General features: G+C 39.4%; 1 protein-coding gene across 3 annotated transcripts in view; it reads right to left on the bottom strand.

Annotated features, from left to right (window-relative positions):
* The window catches only part of CFAP206 (cilia and flagella associated protein 206), a 31,570-nt gene extending 21,203 nt beyond the window's left edge, over positions 1 to 10,367 (bottom strand). For 2 of the 3 annotated variants that reach the window (XM_057739155.1, XM_057739156.1), the window contains exons 1-6: positions 10,302 to 10,367; positions 8,830 to 8,942; positions 8,135 to 8,218; positions 4,588 to 4,678; positions 2,486 to 2,674; positions 1,291 to 1,449 (exon numbers count right to left, since the gene is read on the bottom strand). In XM_057739155.1, coding sequence (XP_057595138.1) covers positions 1,291 to 1,449; positions 2,486 to 2,674; positions 4,588 to 4,678; positions 8,135 to 8,218; positions 8,830 to 8,937 — 631 coding nt within the window. In that variant the 5' untranslated portion in view covers positions 8,938 to 8,942; positions 10,302 to 10,367. Of the gene's footprint in view, positions 1 to 1,290; positions 1,450 to 2,485; positions 2,675 to 4,587; positions 4,679 to 8,134; positions 8,219 to 8,829; positions 8,943 to 10,098; positions 10,151 to 10,301 lie in introns of those variants that run through there. The other variant, XM_057739157.1, reaches the window with a different exon arrangement.
* Between the last annotated feature and the right edge of the window lie 9,781 nt (positions 10,368 to 20,148).

Here is a 20,148-nt window from a genome sequence, read left to right as displayed (position 1 = left end):
CTAAAAAGAATTCAGAAGAAAAAGCCTAGAAAGTGGTCATATTTAAACATTAGGTTGAGTTACTTCTTTTCCTTAACCAAATTAATAATAAGGAGGCATACATTTCATGGCTCCTACACCAGGAAGGAAAGAATCCAAAAAGAAAAACCTATCCAGGGGCTTCCTAGGTGGCGCAGTGGTTAAGGAGCCGCCTGCCAGTGCGGGGGTCACAGGTTCGATCCCAGCTCCAGGAGGATCCCACATGCCGCGGAGCAACTAAGCCCGTGTGCCAAAAAAATAAAATAAAATAAAATAAAATAAAATAAAAAAAAAAATAAAAACTCTTATAAAAAAAAAAAAAAAAAAAAAAAAAAAAAAAAAAAGAAAAACCTATCCAAACAAGAGACATTGCCAGAATAATAACCAAAAGTTAAAGCAGATCAGCTTTTGCCACTAAAATACAGAAGAGTCTAAAGAACAGAAGGCATTGGTATTATGTGCTATTAACCACGTGCCTCTAGCAAAGCCACTGTATTTCTCCTTCTGTGTATCTTCTTTACTATTTATAAAAAAGAAAATAAAAGTGTACCACTTAAGAAACTCATTGGGATACTGAAAAATAACAGAATTGTCTAGCAAGATAGGGAACTCTATGAAGAATGGAAATTGACTTTTTAGAACTGTTTTAAATTGCAAAAAAAAATTACCCTTCTGTACTAGATCAGCGATCTGGTAAAAGACACTAACACCTTCTCAATGGGCCTACGTGTATACCAAATGCATAAGGAAGTTACTTTTACTGGTAGGTCTCTGAGCAAGTATTTCAATGAGTACTTTCAAACTTACAGATAATGAATGCGTTAAGTATATAACAGCATAGTAGAGGCTGCTGAATTTACAGACTTGCAGTTATCTCCTCTCGGACCACTTCATTCCATTAACTACATCAGCAATGGTTTCCTTTTCAGGGTGATTGTTATTTTTTAAATCACTGAACTGTATTCTTTTTTGGTTATTTGAGTTGGAGTAAAGAACACAAAGGCCCACTGGATTGGGGAGGCTGGCCTCCAGGAGGCCCTCTCAGTCCTTTTACTGATTCATGCTCCCATACTAGCTTCATGGTACATAAAATGTGCCCCAATAAAATGAAAAATTACTATACGTTATGAACAGTAGCTATACCTAACGTATAGTCAAAACTGCAAACCTTAAATCTAAGGATGCCAGAGGTATACTGTGTATTATTTTCCTCTGTTCCCATTCCATTTTAAACCTGTGTAACCTATAGAGTTAACCTAATGATATACCTACAGTCATCAATGCCTTCTCCTCCCTTTCCACAGTCCCGGTTAAATAAACGAATTCCAGTAACAATCATGGTGAGTTCTTTCAGCTGGCGTTCTTTGTCCTTCTTAGAAAGAGTTAGAAATGTCCCAAGCTCAGCCTGAGGGAAAACACTCTGTAGGGCAGCTAAAACAAACCACAAAAAAGAACAACAAAACGGCAGAATAAAGATATCAGAACTTAAAAAACAAGTCTCTTTCAGCAGAAAGTTAAGGGACTTGTCTTTATAGAGTTTCTTAGATGATTCTTTAAATGTCTGATACCTGATTCCGGAATACATGGCAAAATTTAGTATTTATCAACAAAGCTGAGCTACTGAAAATAATGCCATTGCTTCACGTCTATTTTATTTGTTTCTTTTAAATGTTTATTTATTTTAGCTGTGCCAGGTCTTAGTTGCAGCAAGTGTGATCTTCGTTGCGGCATGTTTATTGCGGCATGTGGATTTCTTAGCTGTGGCATGCATGTGGGATCTAGTTTCCTGACCAGGGATACAACCCCAGCCCCCTGCCTTGGGAGCGCGGAGTCTTACCAAACACTGGACCAGGAGGGAAGTTCCACCTCACATCTGTTTTAATAATTAAGCATCCATCAGTAATTGTTTGGAAATGGGCATTAAAATAAGCTTTCTAATTAGGGCTCTGAGTGGGAAAAAAATGATGCTTTAAAATAATTATGGAAGAAAGCTTGGAAGAAAGGGAAGATTAGAGATATTGCCTATTCCTTATCTTAAAGTATGAAAGTGGGCATGTATTTCTTGAGGATAAAACAGTGTCATTTCCCAACACCCATTCCAGATGACAGACTCAACTTCTTTCATGAATATGAAATCTCCTCTCCCATCAGTCCCCATTCCCCAATCAGCCTGGTACTCTTCATCATACTGCCAATATTTCTCTAGTGAGGAGTAATAGGCCCCTAGGTACATACAGCTCTAAGAAGATGAACAATATTCACTTCCCTGCAGTGCTACTTGAGTTTTAGTGTTGATACACTGTCTAAGAAAAATCTGGGTAAGTTTTAACCTCTTATTTGTGCTAATTTTGTTTTTTGGATAAAAGAAGAAAACTTCAGTTTTCAATACTTGTAATTCAACATATTCTGTAAGATACAATGTTCATGTATGTTCATGGATGGAATGGAAATGATGTGTATTTTTTACCTGTTGCCTCTCTGACAATCTTGATATCTGTTGGGGACCCCAGCCCAGAGCGCAGTAACACGTAGCTGACGATCTTGCGGTAGAGGCTTTCCAGCTCTTCTCGAACGCATGCTCGACTATCTGTAATTTCTCTGCTAACAGAGCTTAATCTAGAGTCTACGACCCGGTGATGCTCTTCGAGAAATTCCTCTAAAATTGGCAAAGGACAATGTTCCATATATTGATACTTAGAATTCTTCTCACATAAGAAAATAGGACCAGAGAAAAAAGTGGCTTGGTATGGCAATTCTACTGCATGAAAACAATATTTTCTTAAGATGTGGTAATCAAAAAAATAAACAGTGGCCAGCAAGTAACCTCAAGACAAAAATCTAGTGGGAAAGATTTACTACTGCGATTTAAATGGCATACTTTGTCAAAACACGTAAGCCTTTAAACAGACAATCCAAACGTAATAGCCGATAGGGCTAAAACCTCCTAATTAAGCAGAAAGTACACAAGATAATTTATAATATATATTATAAACACATACAGTATAAATATATATACTATGCATATGCTATAGGTAAGCACATGTAGCATACTGTATGCAAGCACATATGATACATATATCCACATGGGTGATATAAATATTCCTCTTCAATTATGTGTATTTCTATTTCAGTTCTAGGTAAATTTCCTTTGAATATCATTACTGTAATATGATGTTGCATCAAAAACTGTTTCCTCTCCCTTCTTCCTGTGATACTGTGAGGTTTAGGCTTAATTGTGGCAGGAGCCACAGTTCACCAGCACTATGATTCTTGCAACTAAGTCAATAAGACACTATAAAAAGGGCAATAATTAACATATCAGCCATGCTCAGTTCATAGATATAATCTTACCACAAAAACAACTCGAACTTTGAAATTTAGAAAAATCTAAATTAGATCATCAGTTCCACTATTATGTATTGTTCTAAAATATTAAGCAAAAAAGGCAAGATATATGATTTTACACATGTAGCATAACTGAAAGTTTAATACACAGAGAGAAAAAAAAGACAACAAAAATCACCAAATGGTTAATAACAATTGCATTACAGTGGGGCAAGGCAGTGTAGTCTATCGGAGAAATTTAATTTCCTTTTTTCTCGTTTCCAGTTTATCTTTGATGTTTGTAATAAACTATTTATATAAGGAAATAGGCTCTAAGCTTAAATTTCCCATCATTCACTTCATTTGGGGGTAAGTCACATAATTTAGGTAAGCATTATGAGAAAATAATATAAACCAGGAACAAAAAAAATCAGCAAATTAAAAATTTTTAACTTCAGTGGGCTGGTTGCTTTAATTTATTATGTATTAGTGGTAGAACAGTCAAAGCACAATAGACTTGGAAACTTTTGACTCTCACAAAGGCCACTGATGTTTTTCCCATTTAGCATCTCCAAAATTATTACATTCTTCAAAGTTGGAAAAAGTTTCAAAAGATCAACAAAAAAGCTAAATTGTTCTTGGTCAACCAAATGAAGCCCTTGAGAAATGGAATATTTCCTGCCACATCAGTGAACAAAGGATGTCACAGTCATCAGCACTTGCGGACCTTCAATATAAGCTGGCAAGCCCTGAGGAAACTCGGGAAGGAAAGAATACCTGCCATCCTGCAGCCATCAGACTGCAGCCACTCCCCACGGTGAGTCCCGAGGAAACTCAGGATGTGAAAACATGGGATACTGACCCCAGATAGCTGAGGTGCATATCAAAGGAATGATTTCAGTGAGCCCAGACTCTTGCATCTTCTCATATATAGAAAAGCCCTAAATTCCTTAACTTGGGATATCTGGTTTCCTTTAATTAACAATAATCTTTTGATGTTCAGACTACCTGCTTTTTGTTGCAAAACTTCTATATAACCTGGCTCCCCTCCTCGCCTCCTTGGAGCAGTTCTCTCAGGGTTACTTGAGATGCTGCCTCCTGGGCTTGAAGTCCTAAAAAATCCCGCAGAATAAAATATAACTCTCAACTTTTAGGTTGTGAATATTTTTTAAGTCAACACCCTTATTACCTGAAATACAATATGAACCTTCTTTAAAAGGGTATCAAAATTGGTAGCTATGTTACCTCGACTTGTATAATTCATATCAAAGTAGACTTGCATCTTAATGGTGTCCAGGGAAGGATTTTTACTGTCCAGTAGCCGAGTCACACAAAGCTAAAAAAGAAAATCACATAAATGCTTCGTTATATTTTCTGAAACAATCAGAAGTATTTTCCAAAGTTATTTTCAAAGTCAAAGAGAAACATCAAAGTAATTGTTTCTGATATTTATCTACCAATAACCCCTTTTATTATTTTTTTTCTCATTGAGGACTTCATGCTTTATAGTTTCCTTAACCAACAACATTTATTAAGTAATAATAATTGTTGTTGAGGCAGGAGACAGACGGGCTCCAGGTTAGGCATTTACAACTGGCCTCCTGTTTACATTTCATGGGGCAGGAAAAAGTGGGCTTCAGGCTGGACACTTAAAACTAGCCTCCTGTTTACATTTCCTGAGACATGAGATGGGTGGGCCCCAGGGTAGATATTTACAACCACCCTCCTGTTCGCTCTCGGAAATGCAAGTAATAACAGAAACGGTAAACAGCCAAGCTTGGTCTCCGGTGGACATCTTAAGATAACAGTCATGGTAGGGACAGAGAGGGGCTCAAGTAAAGATCAAGAGGTCATATATTTCCCATCCTTGGGGCAAGGGAGACACTAAACATACGCAGAAAGTCTCCTTGGGGGTCAAAAGTCAGGGGACATGGCCAGGCCACAGTAAGTCTTCCTTCTCCCAGACACCTTCAGGTCAAGATCCATCTTGGCTGAGAGGTGCGTGCGCACCTAAGGGGCCTGTCCTGAGACAAATTAGCCAGGGGGCACAAAACAAGATGACTGACCAGAAGGAAGACAAAGACCTGGGAAACTGCCCCCTTGTAAAGGATTTAAACTTCCCAAAGGTGCAACTCTCGCTCTCTGAGTTCGCCGGTGTGTCTCTCCGCATGTACTCTGCTTTTCCAGTGAACTTTTTATTTTTCTCTTTACCTTCTGCCTCCTCACCTGAATTCTTTCCTGACAAGGCAGGCAAGAACTGGGGGTTTAGCCCCTAGCCGCTGGCCTCTGTGGTCTAACAGTTAGGACTCCCGACCCGGGAACTAAGATCTTGCTTACCGCTGTGTGCGTCCGAAATCACCCTGAGTTAACCAATACTGCCATACCCAAAGTGGCCAATAGTCCTGTTGGAGGCAAGGAACTTGACCTTTTGGTTAGTCTCTGCAGCCTGAACGTGGGTGAATGTTCCATGAAGCTTATGCTCCCGTCGACAGCTCTTCCTGAATCCCTCAGGACTGTTTGAGGCTTAACGTTCCTTTTCTGCTGATGCTGGAGGTCATGTGGCATTTTATTTATTTTTTAAAATTTTATTTATTATTTGGCTGTGCCGTGTCTTAGTTGCAACATGCGGGATCTCTAGTTGTGGCATGCATGTGGGATCTAGTTCCCTGACCAGGGATCGAACCTGGGCCCCCTGCACTGGGAGTATGGAGTTTTAACCACTGGACCACCAGGGAAGGCACTCATGTACATTACATAAAAAGCTGCTGTAGCTACAGTCCCCTGCTCACAGACTCTCTCTGGCTACCTTCTGTTTCAAATTTTCTTCCTCTGGTCCACTTTGTCCTGTTTCTCCCCTAACACAGATGGCTCATCCCCCTTCTCTGCTTTGCCCCTTTAGGATAGATGATCAAGCTGAATTTTTCTTTTCTTCTCTCTTCTCCACCCCCTAACCCCTCTTCCCTGTCTCACCTGTTAGACTTTATGTCCACACCTGGCAGGCACATCAACAGCTTCACCCTCAACCCACTTCCCAGGACACCAACCCTGCTTTCCTGGGAGGAGGGCGAGGAGAAGCCAGGAGTGAGGATGAGACAACATCCTTACGGAACCCGTGCACCGGGATCCCGCCGGGTGGGGAAGTGCCCATTCCCGGCACAGACTTTACACATGCAAAGACTAGCTCATCCACATGATTTTTTAATTGAGGAAAAAGAAAATCTTTATCATTTGAATTATGATATAAATTGACAGTTAATGTACCTGTCATATTAAAAGTATACTGAGCACAGGGAACTATATTCAATATCCTTGGATAAACCATAATGGAAAAGAACGTAAAAAAGAATGTATATATGTGTATAACTGAGTCACTGTGCTGTACAGCAGAAATTAACACAACATTGTAAATCAACTATACTTAAAAAGTAAATTTAAAGAAAGTATATTGAGCTAGATTCTTTCCAACTTAGTGGAGTTGGAGGAGAAAACAAAAAAAACACTCTTCTTGAGCCATAAAAAGGAGAAAAACATTTTCTGCTCTTCCTTGATGCTCCTGCATGGCTTTACAATAAAATTTCTGACTAACCATCAGTCATTTTCCCTATTGCTAAGAACAGGCTTTATACCACATTCTCAGACTGAGCCCAGAAAGACCCAGCTCTCAGCTGCCCTAGAGAACCATGGCATGTCTTCTGCACAGTTATCCTAACAACATATTCCCCAGCTCCAAGCTTCCAAAGCTCTTCCTGCCCCTCTAGCATGTACAGACAGACCTGCGCTCCACTATGTGAATCACTGGCTGTGATGGAAAGTTTCCCTGCCATTTGTTTGAGCTCAGAAAATATCCACATCCAAGTTTGGGAAAGTTTGTTTCAAGTCTTTTGTGTGAAGGAAGGAATTAAAATCATTAAGCCCAGGCAAAAAAAAGATAATGTAGAAATTTTAGGAAATACATTGAGGAATATTTAGAAAATAAATATTTAAGTATCTAAACCCAATGAGTCAAACCTAAAACATATGAATAAATTAACAATGTCTAAAGTTCCTGTCTTCTTTAGTTCTTAAAATTGCTTCTCAGGCACATCTGCTTGATTTCTGTGAATTATTTTCCTCTGGGTTCACAATTTCTCCTTTAGAACTCAAAACACAAATTACATTGAATCAATAATTATACGAATCTTAACTTAGTACTATAATTTTACATTATATGACAAGTCAGTTAATAATGTTCTCAAGGTAACATTATATTAATAACAGGATGTCTCTGAAATACTGTGGCAGACATTGCTACCTGCCAGTATCCACATCCCTCCTTCCTTACTAACAAAGCTCCAGTCTGGATTAAGGCAAAGATTTGTTCAGCTAAAAAAGGAAAGAAAAAAAAAAAAAAATCAATGTCCCAGGCTCACTTGCAATATCATTCTAGTCAATAAATGCAAACAGATGGGAGGGATTCTGGGAAAGCCTATTATTTTCCAAAAAGAAAGTGACAGGCCCAACTGCACACACATTTTGACCTTTGTCCTCTCACCCTATGCCTGACTAGAGGCGGAAGAGCTATCTTGTGACCCTGGGGTGAAAATATATGCACGATGGTGACCCAGGAAGCTAGGAAAAACAGCCTATGTACCTCCAGACTTCATTTTATGAAAAAAAATAAATCTCTCATTTCTTTACACCATGATTGGGTGGGGTTTTTTTCCACAGAGCTGAAGGCAACATTGACCAACACAAATACTATATTTAGAATTGCGAGTAAATAATTCAAAATTGAGAACCATTGGATAATCACCTTCACAAGTTTCTGCACATCACTTTTTATGAGAGTTCTATCTGTGTTAAAGCCATTACTTGGGTCCAGGACAACAGCTTTCACCTGAGAGTAGGAAAGAGTCCATTAAATTTATTTCATGTTACTACAAAATTAGTTTAACATTTTTCCATTTTTTAAATAACTGCCTCTTGATTACCCAGGGGTTGATTATTCAGCTGATTTTCTTACAACCCAACTCATCAGCACCTTCATTAGAGGCTGAAGAAAGGGAGCAATAAACATCAAATTTGAATTTGGTGTTAGAAAAGATACATGAAGAAATAGGTTGAAAGCAATGGCTAGATTTTACATGGGGAAATTATTTGAATATTTTTATCATATTTTTACTGTGTATCGTTAAACCAAAAGCAAGAATAGAGAGACCATGGCAATGAGTAATTTTTACAACATGAACAAAAACACATGTTAAGAAAACTCCCACAGAGGAAAACATTATTGATGTTTCTAAAACTCATCAAGATCTTCTAAATCACCTTCTTAAATCTGGAACGAACATGCTTTATAGACTTAAAAAATATTTTTGGCTAACTTGTCCAATGATCTCAATGTTTTCAATGGAATAACAGGAAAACACAGAATTTTAAGAGGAAAATGGGTACCACTTAAGAACATTTTTAAATAAAGGAGTAATCCACAAAAATATTCATTCTTACCATAAAAGCAACCAGAGTTTCAGAAACAATCTCTCCATGGGCTGCACATTCTTGTCCTATTTCTCGAATGATATTCTTTATAACACTTTCAGCCTGAGTGGGAGGCATTCTGGCTAAATACAAAGATTTTTTAAATTGTATTTATATACTATTTTTTCCTCTTTAGATGTCACCACTAATATATTTGTAAGGAGTCATATTATTTACTTATTAGCACTTACTAGTACCTAGACCTCTCCTGCTTTTCATTAGTTTGTTTCATACTTACAAAAATGACAGTGAGAGCAATTGGGACTTCAAATGACTGAAACATTCCCTCTTTATTTAAATGATGGCAGTCACCAAAGCACACTTATAGCATTATATTTTTATATTAAAAAAAGGTTAAACAGTATTGGAGGCAGGGAGGAGTAGAATTAATGAGAAACCCCACTCCCATTTGTGTAGGCGGCAGAGCACGGCTTGAAAGAGGACATGCTTATTCCACCACATTCACTACATGACCTTGCATAATTATGAGACTCTTGGAAAACAATTCTTGCTCGGATCATCTAAATTCTCTTTCTTGAACATCCAAGTTGGAGGTTAGACTTGACTAAAAACATAAAAGCAAAAAAACAAAGCATATAACAAGAGTTGTGAATCACAGAAAAAAATGAACTCCTGGTTAATTCCACTTACTATAAACCAGGAAAAGGTGGTAGGTTTTAAAGGTGATCAGGTTTTCTGATTCGTATCAGTAACTAACCGCAAGGGAAATTAGCATGCAGAGAACAACAAAGGCAATCCCAGGCAGATAAGGCTAACTTTCAGCACTACTAGGGTTGAGGGAAGGTTAACAACTCTTGGCATCTTGTCCAGCAGAACCAGAGTGCCCGGTTTCCACCGTGACCCGACCGTTTTCTAGCTGATACGTTGGGCATGTGCTTCACCTCTCTTTGAAGCGGTTTTCTCATATGAGAACTATCGATAGGACTACTGCCCTCTCCCCGGAGCTGTCGCGAGGACTGAGTTCTATATATTTAGTTAAAGTAGCACTTGGCAGAAGGTAAGCGCTTAAAACAGCAGCTCGTAACACGCCGGCGCTCCGTTAGCCGCGAGTGTGCGCGTGCGCGAGCGCCGCGGGGCACCAGGCCCGGGTCGCTCCCAACCCCCCTCAGCATCCTCCCGCGCCTGACTCTGCGAAGCTTAAGTCTCCCGAGTTCTGGCCGTCCGGGGCTTGCCAGCTGCGCCGAGGAGTGCCGGCGCAGCACTAGCTAGAGGCCTGACCTGCAGACCTGGCCGCCTCCGGCCGGAAGTGGCCGCTGCTTCCGCTCAGCGGCGACGCCCCGAAAGGCGTCCTTAGTGACAGTTCGGCCTCAACCAGGCTAGGCGGGAGGCTCCGGCCGCCCAGGCTGTGCCAGCGGTCCCACGCTCGCCTCCTCGCGGGGTACACCCCGGGCTCAAGGGCGCGAGGCCCCGAGTGGGCTGACCTTGGCCGTGGTGGAGCGCTGGAGCCGCGTCTTCCTGATTGTTCCCCCAGGGTCTTTGCCCGTGCCTTCGCGGCCGCCCGGCGCTTTCGGCGCCAGCGGCGTAACCATGGGAACCGAACGCTTGGGGCCGAAAGGGGCGGGGCCAAGGCGTGGGTAAGGCCAAGGTGGGGAGGCGTGGCTGGGTCTAAGCTTTAGGGTCTTTCCTGGAAGGATGCGTGAGATAACTTAGAAAAACAAAGACAAGCAAAATACAGAAAGACCCAAACCCCAGGCTGAATAAGGCCGATTCACTACACCTAAGTGGGTTAAGGGTGTCAAACTCAAGGTCTCTCAAACAGGAGTATTAACTTGGTAGCTTGGAAACCTATGCAGCCTTTAAAAAAGGAGATACGCTGGGGCAGGTGCCAGTACTGAGAGGATGGGAAACCCGAAGGGTTGTTGGTTGAAAAAATGCACTTCATATAAGTGCAATTGTTGCTGCAAATAATTAATAAACAGTCTGTAACAGGAATAGAAAAGAGTTTTAACTGAGGGCCATGGCCCTGGACACAACCTCTCAGATACCTCTGAGGAATTGCTCCGGAGAAGCATGGTTTTCAGCAGTTTTATATTTTGTCAGAACAAAGACTATCAAACAAGTCAGAGACACATTCCTTCAAGGTTTCAAAAAAAGCAGATCAGCATGTACACAGCCAGTCAATATGGCCTTGGCACCTGGGAAGGAAGTCGTATCATTGAAGGAGGGCCAGCATTGGCTGCCAAGGAAGGAGCTTTATTTTTAACAAAGACAGGGTCAGTGCACTTTTCTTTAATGATTAAAGCAGATGTAGTGTATGTTTGACAGGCCAAAAACAGGCTGTTTTAGTTAAAATTCAAGTTAAATTATGTACAAGCCAGGATGACTTTCCCCATACCTCAATATGTGAAAATTTCTTCCATTAGTATCTAGTTTTTTTATAAAAACAAAAGATTGAAGTTTAACTTCATGTCCTTTTGTTCAAAGGAAGTCAGTAACAGGATAGTCTAAGATGCCAGAAGAGAAAACTGCACCTTCTAGAAGCACATACAACACATCTGAGTCTAGAGTTGGAATAATGAGGTTTTGTCCTTTAATAATAATGTTCGTCAGGTGTGGCTACTGACATGAAAGTACAAAACAGCATTAAAATGATCTTAGAAGCTGAGCATCAAACAACAAAGTTTTATTTTTAAAAAGGCTACTGCCAGTAATTTTTCTCTAATTGCAAGCAAATTTACCGAGTAAACTTTGCTTAAGGACATTCACAAATTATTAGGAAATGAATCAACACAAAAAATACACAAATCATAGTATAAAAGGATTTTATTTTCCCCTTCTAGAAAATTGTTGTGGAATGTGGATGAAGCGTGCATAAAAATAGATTTTTAGAGCAGCAAGATACATAATAGCAAAACATCGGAAATACAAACACCTGATATTTAAGGAATGTTGATAAAGTAAAACATTAGGCAGGCACTTAAAATGTGAGTAAAAATGTGGTGTTTGTCTTATATTTTTAAAAAGCCAAATGCAAACTATATATACAGGAACTTCCCTTGTGGTGCAGTGGTTCGATCCCTGGTCAGGGAACTAGATCCCACATGCATGCTGCAACTAAGAGTTTGCATGCCACAACTAAGGAGCTGGCAAGTCACAACCAAGGAGCCCATGAGCCGCAACTAAGAACTTCCCTGCCACAACTAAGGAGCCCACGTGCTGCAAATAAGGACTGGGCCAGCCACAACTAAGGTGCACACATGCTGCAACTAAGGAGCTTGTGAGCCGCAACAAAGGAGCCCGCCTGCCGCAACTAAGACCCAGTGCAACCAAATAAATACATAAATATTAAAAAAAAAAAGATTCTAAGAAAAGTTCTAGACCCTTTCGCCCAGAAAAAATGCATAAGGTCCCTAATTTTACATGTAATTTCAGAGAATTCAGATTCTCTGAAGCTCATGCAAGAGTCAGTAGACTCTTAAGATTCTCGAATGCACCTGGACAGTGGTTATGTGGATGTTCGCTTTATACTTATTTATTCAATGGTGCGTATGTTACATTAACCTTTCCTGTATATGTTTTATTTCATAATAAAAAGTAAAGAAAAGGCACAATAATGTAGAACTATACTTTGGGTTATGCTTTTTGGCTATAGATCATTAAAACTGAGCTGCATCCTGGTTTCCAAAAAAATCTCAAAAGTTAAAAAAAATCGAGATCTTGTTCTTTTCACCCATCTCACTCTTCTTCTCTGTTATTATCCAAAAGCTATGCAACAGTTGGCTATTTTTTTTAAAAAACACAGCTATCGTATGTAGCTGTGTAATATATGTGGTTTACCAGTTTTGAAATGGAGGAAGTCATAGTCTTAGAATTAGCTGATAATTTCCTCTTCCAGTTTAACCTTCCTTCTCCACAAAAATGTTTGCTAATGAATTTTCAGGGTAATGATGAAAAAGAAACTGTGGCACAAGCAAGACAATGTAAGTCACTCTTATTGCAGTTTTCCTTAGGAAAAACGTGAATTATTTTCAGTCTACTTTCCCGCATCAGTCAAGAAGATCACAAGATCATTTCTTAATCCTCTTCCTTAGAGAGATTCCTCTTTAGAGATTAGTTACACGGGCACAGATATGAAGAGGCAGAATGAAAGCAAATTTTGAGGGACTTCCCTGGTGGCGCAGTGGTAACAGGTTTGAGCCCTGATCTGGGAGGATCTCACATGCCTCGGAGCAACTAAGCCTGTGCACCACAACTACTGAACCTGTGCTCTAGAGTCCGTGAGCCACAACTACTGAAGCCCATGTGCCTAGAGCCCATGCCCCGCAATAAGAGAAGCCACCGCAATGAGAAGCCCGTGCACCACAATGAAGAGTAGCCCCGCCCCCCCGCTCTCTGCAACTACAGAAAGCCCGTGCACAGCAACAAAGACCTAACACAGCCAAAATAAATAAATAAATAAATTTAAAAAAGAAAAAGCAAATTTTGAGTTTCCTGACACAAAAATAGCAAGCTTCATTAGGCTGACCCTTAAAAATTGACTTTTCTTTGTGATTGTCAATTACCTTTAAAGGTAAGATGAATGGTGAGCAAAAGCATTAATTATTTGTTTCCCATCTTTTTCTCCATCACATGAATCAGCCAGTGAGGAAACAACAAGCCTTCAGATCAGACTTTCACAACCCAGATGGTGTTGGAGCGAGGAACCTGAAACACTTACTACAGATGCCCAAGCATGGGGTCCTGTTCTTTCACATGTTGCAAGAGAATTGAAATTACAAGGATACAAAATAAAAAATTAAATCAGTGAATTATATTACAATCAAAATCAAGACTCTAAGAAAATAGTGGCGGTCATAGTGGTTCTTTCTTAAAAGTATTTTCTGCTCAAACCAGATGAATTTCATACACACAGTCCTAACAAGGAAAAGAGGATCTAAACCCTCTGCATTACAGCCTCTGTGGCACTGATTCTCAATGGTGCCTGGGCTTTAGAAAGTGGCCGCTGAGCTACCAGACCCCCAGGCTAACTGGGAGAGCAGGTGTTGGAGGTGGGTGTGGGGGCTGGGGATTGGGCTTCAGACTGAATTTCATCTTTGTGCTTCCCTCTCACTCTGAAGGGCACTATAGCATGGCTCCCAAGGACAAACTTTAATTTGGTACAGTCTAAACCCTTAGTAAAGAAATAATATTTTCAGCCTCACAGACATAGAAAACAAACGTATGGTTACCAAATGGGGAAGAGGAGGGAGGCATAAATATGGGATTAACAAACACATACTACTGTATATAAAAGAGAGAAACAACAAGGACCTACTGTATAGCACAGGCAACTATATTCAATATCTTATAATAACCTATAATGGAAAAGAATCTGATATATATATATATATATATATATATATGACTGCTGTATACCTGAAACACAACATTGTAAATCAATTATACTTCAACTTTTAAAAAAGAAATATTTTTTTTCTTAATTATCAAGGAACTCAGCTTGCTCTGTGGTCCGTAAGTCCTCATTTTTTTGAGGAAGAATTTTTGTGACCCTCTTCCAGCTTTGCTGAAATTATAAAAGAGCTGCATTCCATTTTCAGCTGCTATTTTCTAGTGGCCAGATAACGGCCAAAGATTCCATCAGATTATTTAATACAGCCATCCCTCCAATGGGAAGGCCTGGACTGCCAATTCCTCCTGGCACATTGCAAGTAGGAAGATAGTAACAGGTCACCTGAATTTCTCACCTGCACTCCAAGTTCATTATCTCTAACACTAATCTCTCCAAACCCATCCCACTCTTGGCATTCTTTGTTGAGATGAGTTGTCACTGGTGTATTAGCAGATCCAATGACTGAAGAAGCCCCAAACCCGCTTTGGGTGATCCTCCTCTCTCCCTCTGTCACCCTTCACACGCAAACATCACTAAGCCAGCCCCTTCTACCTTCTTAACCTGTCTAATGTCCATTCCCTCCCCTAATTGCGTCCCTAGTTACTGTGTTCAGAGGTCTCTTAAATGTTTCATCTGCTTCTAGTCTGCCCCCCTCCCAAACTCAAGGCTGATCAAATAATTCCCCATTTACAGGTCTTTGAAGACTTCCCGCTACCTACAAGAGACAATTCAGTCCTCCTAGAATGGGATGCAAGTTCCTCCTTGATCTGGCCTCTTATCTCTAGACCTGCACTGTCCAATATGGCAGCCACCAACTATATGAGTCTATTTAAATTTAAGTTAGTTAAAATTACATGAAATTTAAAATTTAATTCTTCAGTTGCACTAGCCACATGTGGTTACTGGCTACCATATTTGACAGTGAAGATATAGAGCCTTCTCCATCATTGCAGAAAGTTCTATTGGGTACTTATCTCATGCCTGCTGCACCTGAACTCAAGCTTCCAAATGACTCTCACCCTTGAGCATCCTGTGCTTTGGCTAAAGCAACTTTCTTTAATTGGATTACTTGCTCTACCCAACTGTGTCGTTCAAGATATGGTTCAAATGTCACCCTATTCAGTAGAGTCATTCCCAACCAAATCTCCCATCCTCACATGCTTGGTCACTTCTGCCTCTGGGCCTCCATTGTATTCTATGCAGACCTCTACCCTAGTGCTCCAACACTCCTTGTCACCTGTGAGTGTTCATGTCTCTTTCCCTTTACTAAGGTGTGAGTTTGTGGGTTGGGACAGGGGCACAATCTTACTCATCTTTGTATTCCCAGCTCCTTGACCAATGCCCAACATAAAATACACACTCAATAACAATTTCTGTGAATGACTACATATTACAAATAAATATTCATAAGGTCAAAAGTCTATCAGTCTTCATAAACAGCTAACACTCCAATTTCAATCTTTCACTGACAGGTAAAAATCTTGAAGAAGAAATATATTGTCAATCAGGTCATCAAAATACTGTATATCCTCTCTTAAATCACAGTCTCATGCTAGAGCTGCATTCCATTTAAAATTAATCCATGAGCAGTGTGACAGTTTGAGCAGGTAACTGAGGTGGTTTGACAGGTGTAGCAAGATAAGCCTGAGTACACAAGGAAGCAGTTCTGGCTTCGACAATTATTAGATACACACCTACAATATTAAAAGCATGAAAATTTGGCTGGCATTTAAATACTTATTAAATGCCTAGTATACAAATAATTTATTGGGACAAAAACAAACAAACAAACACAACCCAATTGAAAAAGGGGCAGAAGACCTAAGAGACGTTTCTCCAAAGAAGACGTACAGGTGGCCATTAGGCACATGAAGATGCTCAACATTGCTAATTATTAGAGAAATGCAAATCAAAACTATGAGGTACCACCTCACACCAGTCAGAATGGCCATCATTAAAAAGTCTACAAATAATAAATGCTGGAGAGCGTGTGGAGAAAAGGGAACCCTCCTGCACTGTTGGTGGGAAGGTAAATTGGTACAGCCACTATAGAGAACAGTATGGAGGTTCCTCAAAAACCTAAAAATAGAGTTGCCATATGATCCCGCAATCCCACTCCTGGGCATATATCCAGACGAAACTATAATTCGAAAATGTACATGCACCCCAATGTTCACAGCAGCACTATTTACAATTGCCAACACATGGAAATAACCTAAATGTTTATTGACAGATGAATGGATAAAAATGTGCTACACACACACACACACACACACACAATGAAATATTACTCAGCCATAAAGAAGAATGAAATAATGCCATTTGCAGTAACATAGACAGACCTACAGATTATCACACTAAGCAAAGCAAGTCAGAAAGAGAAAGGCAAATCCCATATGATATCGCTCATATGTGATACGACACAAATGAACATATCTACAAAACAGAAATAGACTCACAGACATAGAGAACAGACTTGTGGTTGCCAAGGGGTGGGGTAGGGAAGGAGTGCGAGTTTGGGATTAGTAGATGCAGACTATTACACATAGAATGGATAAACAACAAGGTCCTACTGTAGAGCACAGGGAACTATATTCAGTATCCTGCAATAAACCATAATGGAAAAGAACATGAAAAAGTATATATGTATAACCAAATCACTTTGCTATACAGCAGAAATTAATACAACATTGTAAATCAACTATACACTTCAATAAAATTATTTTAAAAAATAGTTTATTGGGACATCTTCCATTATAAAAGTAACATTCTCTTTATGGAAATTTGGGGAGGGATAAAACTCCATCACCTACAGTTTCATTAACAGATTCATATTGTTAACATGTTTGTGTAATTATTTATTGTGTATTTATCCATGTATGTATGTTTTACATTCTTATCATACCCTATATTATTCTTTTACACTTAACATTACAACACACGTATTCCCACATCTTATTATAGGCTCTGTACCCACTATTTTTAATAGCTGCATAATACACAATTGAGTGGATATGTCATAATTTACTGAAGTGTTCTTGTTATTATTTAGCATCTTTTCAAGTTTTCACCGTTATAAATAACACTGGAACAAATATCTCAATATAAAAATTGTTTGTACTAACTGCATGTGATTACTTCAGGAAAGACTTCCAGATGTGAAATTTCTGAGTCTTTTTTTTGTGTGTGTGAATTATCAATTACCCCAGCATCATTAGGGAATACCCACATTTTCCCACTGTTCTGCAATTGCCAGATGTGATATTAATCAAACGTTCTTAAATAAATGGGCCTTATGCTCTGGTTTCTCTTCAGGTCGTATAAGTCTTTCACCTTTTTAAAATAAATGGGCCAATGTTTAGGTTCTCTATTCTATTCCATTGGTCTATTGGGTGATCCTTAAACCAATACCACACTGCTTTAGTTGAAATATTTGTATAATGAGGCCATGTGTCTGCTGGGCTTCATCCCCTTGCCTGATTCTTCTTCAGGGGAATCTTAGGTTATATGATGAGGTAACGATAGCCCCTATTTATTGGCCCCTATGTGGTTTACTTCTTCACAGTATGCTTGGCTCTTAGCTCAAAGCCTGTCAGTGTCAAACTCAAATCCTTACACATCCAGTTGCATTAAATAGAGCCCAAATAAGCATATTTTTTAGCCATTTAGAGCCTGCCTGCCTTGCATATCCCACAAAACTGCATCCAATATCTACTAGCCATAGATAAGACAAACCTTGTAGCTGTAAAAGACCCCAAACTATTGCTGCCTGTCTTAGCCTAGGCAGCTATAACAAAACACCACAGGCTGGGTGGCTGAAACAAAAGGCATTTATTTCTCACAGTTCTAGAGGCTGAGAAATCCAAGATCAAGATGCCAGCATGGTCAGGTTCTGGCGAGCGCTCTTCCTGGTTTGCACACATTCCTGGTGTCCATACATTGAGGGTGGTAGGACAACAAGCCCTGTGATGTCTCTTCTTATAAGGGTACTAATTCCATTACAGGAACTCCACCCTCATGACCTTATCTAAACCTATACCTCCCAAAGGCTTTACCTCCCAATACCTTCCTATTGGGTGTTAGAGCTTCAACATAAGAATTTGGGGAGGATAAAACATTCAGGTCATAAACACTGCCGTTCAGAACTCTCTGACCAGAGATGTCCCTCGTTGCTGCTGAAAGACATCCCCTAGATCTGTAAGTCCCGCTCTGATTCTCCTCGGTCCTCGACTTCCTTGGCCTCCCTCCTCCTTCTATTCTTGGACTTTGCTCTTCCCTAGGAATTTTAGGATCATCTTCTCATGTCCCAGAAAATGACTTGTTGGGATAGTTACTGGAATTATTTTGAATCAATTTGGGGGCGCACTGGCATGCTTAAATCTTTTTATCCTTTAAATTTTTCTATTACTGAACATAAAATGCCTCATACATTTTGGCCTTCTTCATTCTCTTTCAATAAAGTTTTAAATTTTTATTCTTAGAAGGCTTGAACATCTTTTGCTTTATCCTGATTGTGGCCAGTATGTAAAATGACATTGGTTTAAAAAAGATTACATCGGTTTTTGTGTGTTGATTTTTTGCATCCAGCAAGCTTGCTAAACTCTTGTATTAATTCTACTAATAATTTATTTGTGGACTCTTGGCTTTTCTAAGTACATGATGATATCATATGCCAAGAATGACTTTTATTTCTTCCTTTCTTATACATTTACTTATTTTTAAGTTAATACACTTTATTTCCTTGTTTTTAAAAAGTCTTTTTTAAAGCAGCTTTAGGTTGATAGCAAAATTGAGAGGAAGATACAGAGATTTCCCAAGTACTTTTTTTTTTAAGAGCAGTATTAGGTTTACAAAAAATTGGAGCACAAAGTTTAGAGTTCTCATATATACCGCCCCCCCCCACTTCCCCTACATCTTGCCTTAGTGTGGTGCATTTGTTACAATAGATGAGCCCATACTGATACAATATTATTAACTAAAGTCCATGTTAGCATTAGAGTTCACTGTTTGTGTTGTGTAGTCTATAGGTTTTGACAGATGTTTAATGACCTGTATCTACCATTACACTATCAACCAGAATAGTTTCACTGCCCTAAACTCCCATGGGCTCCATCTAGTACACCTCCCTCTCCCCTCCTCCAGCTCCTTCCTCTTATCCCTTCCTCCCCCAGTCCCTGACAACAGCTGATTTCTTTCTGTCTCTCTAGGTTTACCTTTTCCTAGTTGGAATCATATAGCATGTAGGCTTTTCAGACTGGCTTCTTTCACCTAACAATATGCATATAAGTTTCTTCCATGTCTTTTCCTGGCTTGATAGCTTGATTTCTTTTTACCATGGAATAATGATGAAAGAAATTTTCACATATTGAGGAACAGGGAAAGTCATCCTTGCTTATACATAATTTAACTTGAATTTTATGCTAACGAAAACACCCTGTTTGAGGTCTATCAAACAGACATTGTACATCTTGCTTGCTTTATTTATTTAAGATTTTTTGATGTGGACCATTTTTAAAGTCTTTATTGAATTTGTTACAATATTGTTTCTGTTTTATGTTTTGGTTTTTTGGCCCCAAGTCATGTGGGATCTTAGCTCCCAGACCTGCACCCCCTGCACTGGAAGATGAAGTCTCAACCACTGGACCACCAGGGAAGTCCCTCAAATAAAACTCTTTTCTATTCCTATTATAGATTATTTACTGATTATTTTTCTTGACAATTATATTCATTGCCTAGATGTACCACAGTTTGTTTACCCATTCACCCACTTGTTTGCTTCCAAGTTTTGGCGGTTATGAATAAAGCTGCTATGAACATTTGTCTGAAGATTTTTGTGCAGATACGTTTTCAACTCCTTACACTGAAAGAAACTTCACAATGATTGTGTTGGTCAGGAGGCTCAAAGAGCACAGCGTAGTAGTGGAACCAGGGGTGGTATA

The sequence above is a fragment of the Hippopotamus amphibius genome, chromosome 6 (genome assembly GCF_030028045.1).
Source record: "Hippopotamus amphibius kiboko isolate mHipAmp2 chromosome 6, mHipAmp2.hap2, whole genome shotgun sequence".
In the NCBI taxonomy this organism is placed as follows: domain Eukaryota; kingdom Metazoa; phylum Chordata; class Mammalia; order Artiodactyla; family Hippopotamidae; genus Hippopotamus; species Hippopotamus amphibius.
The sequence above is the reverse complement of the archived record's forward strand: the minus strand, read 5'-3'. Positions and strand labels throughout refer to the sequence as shown.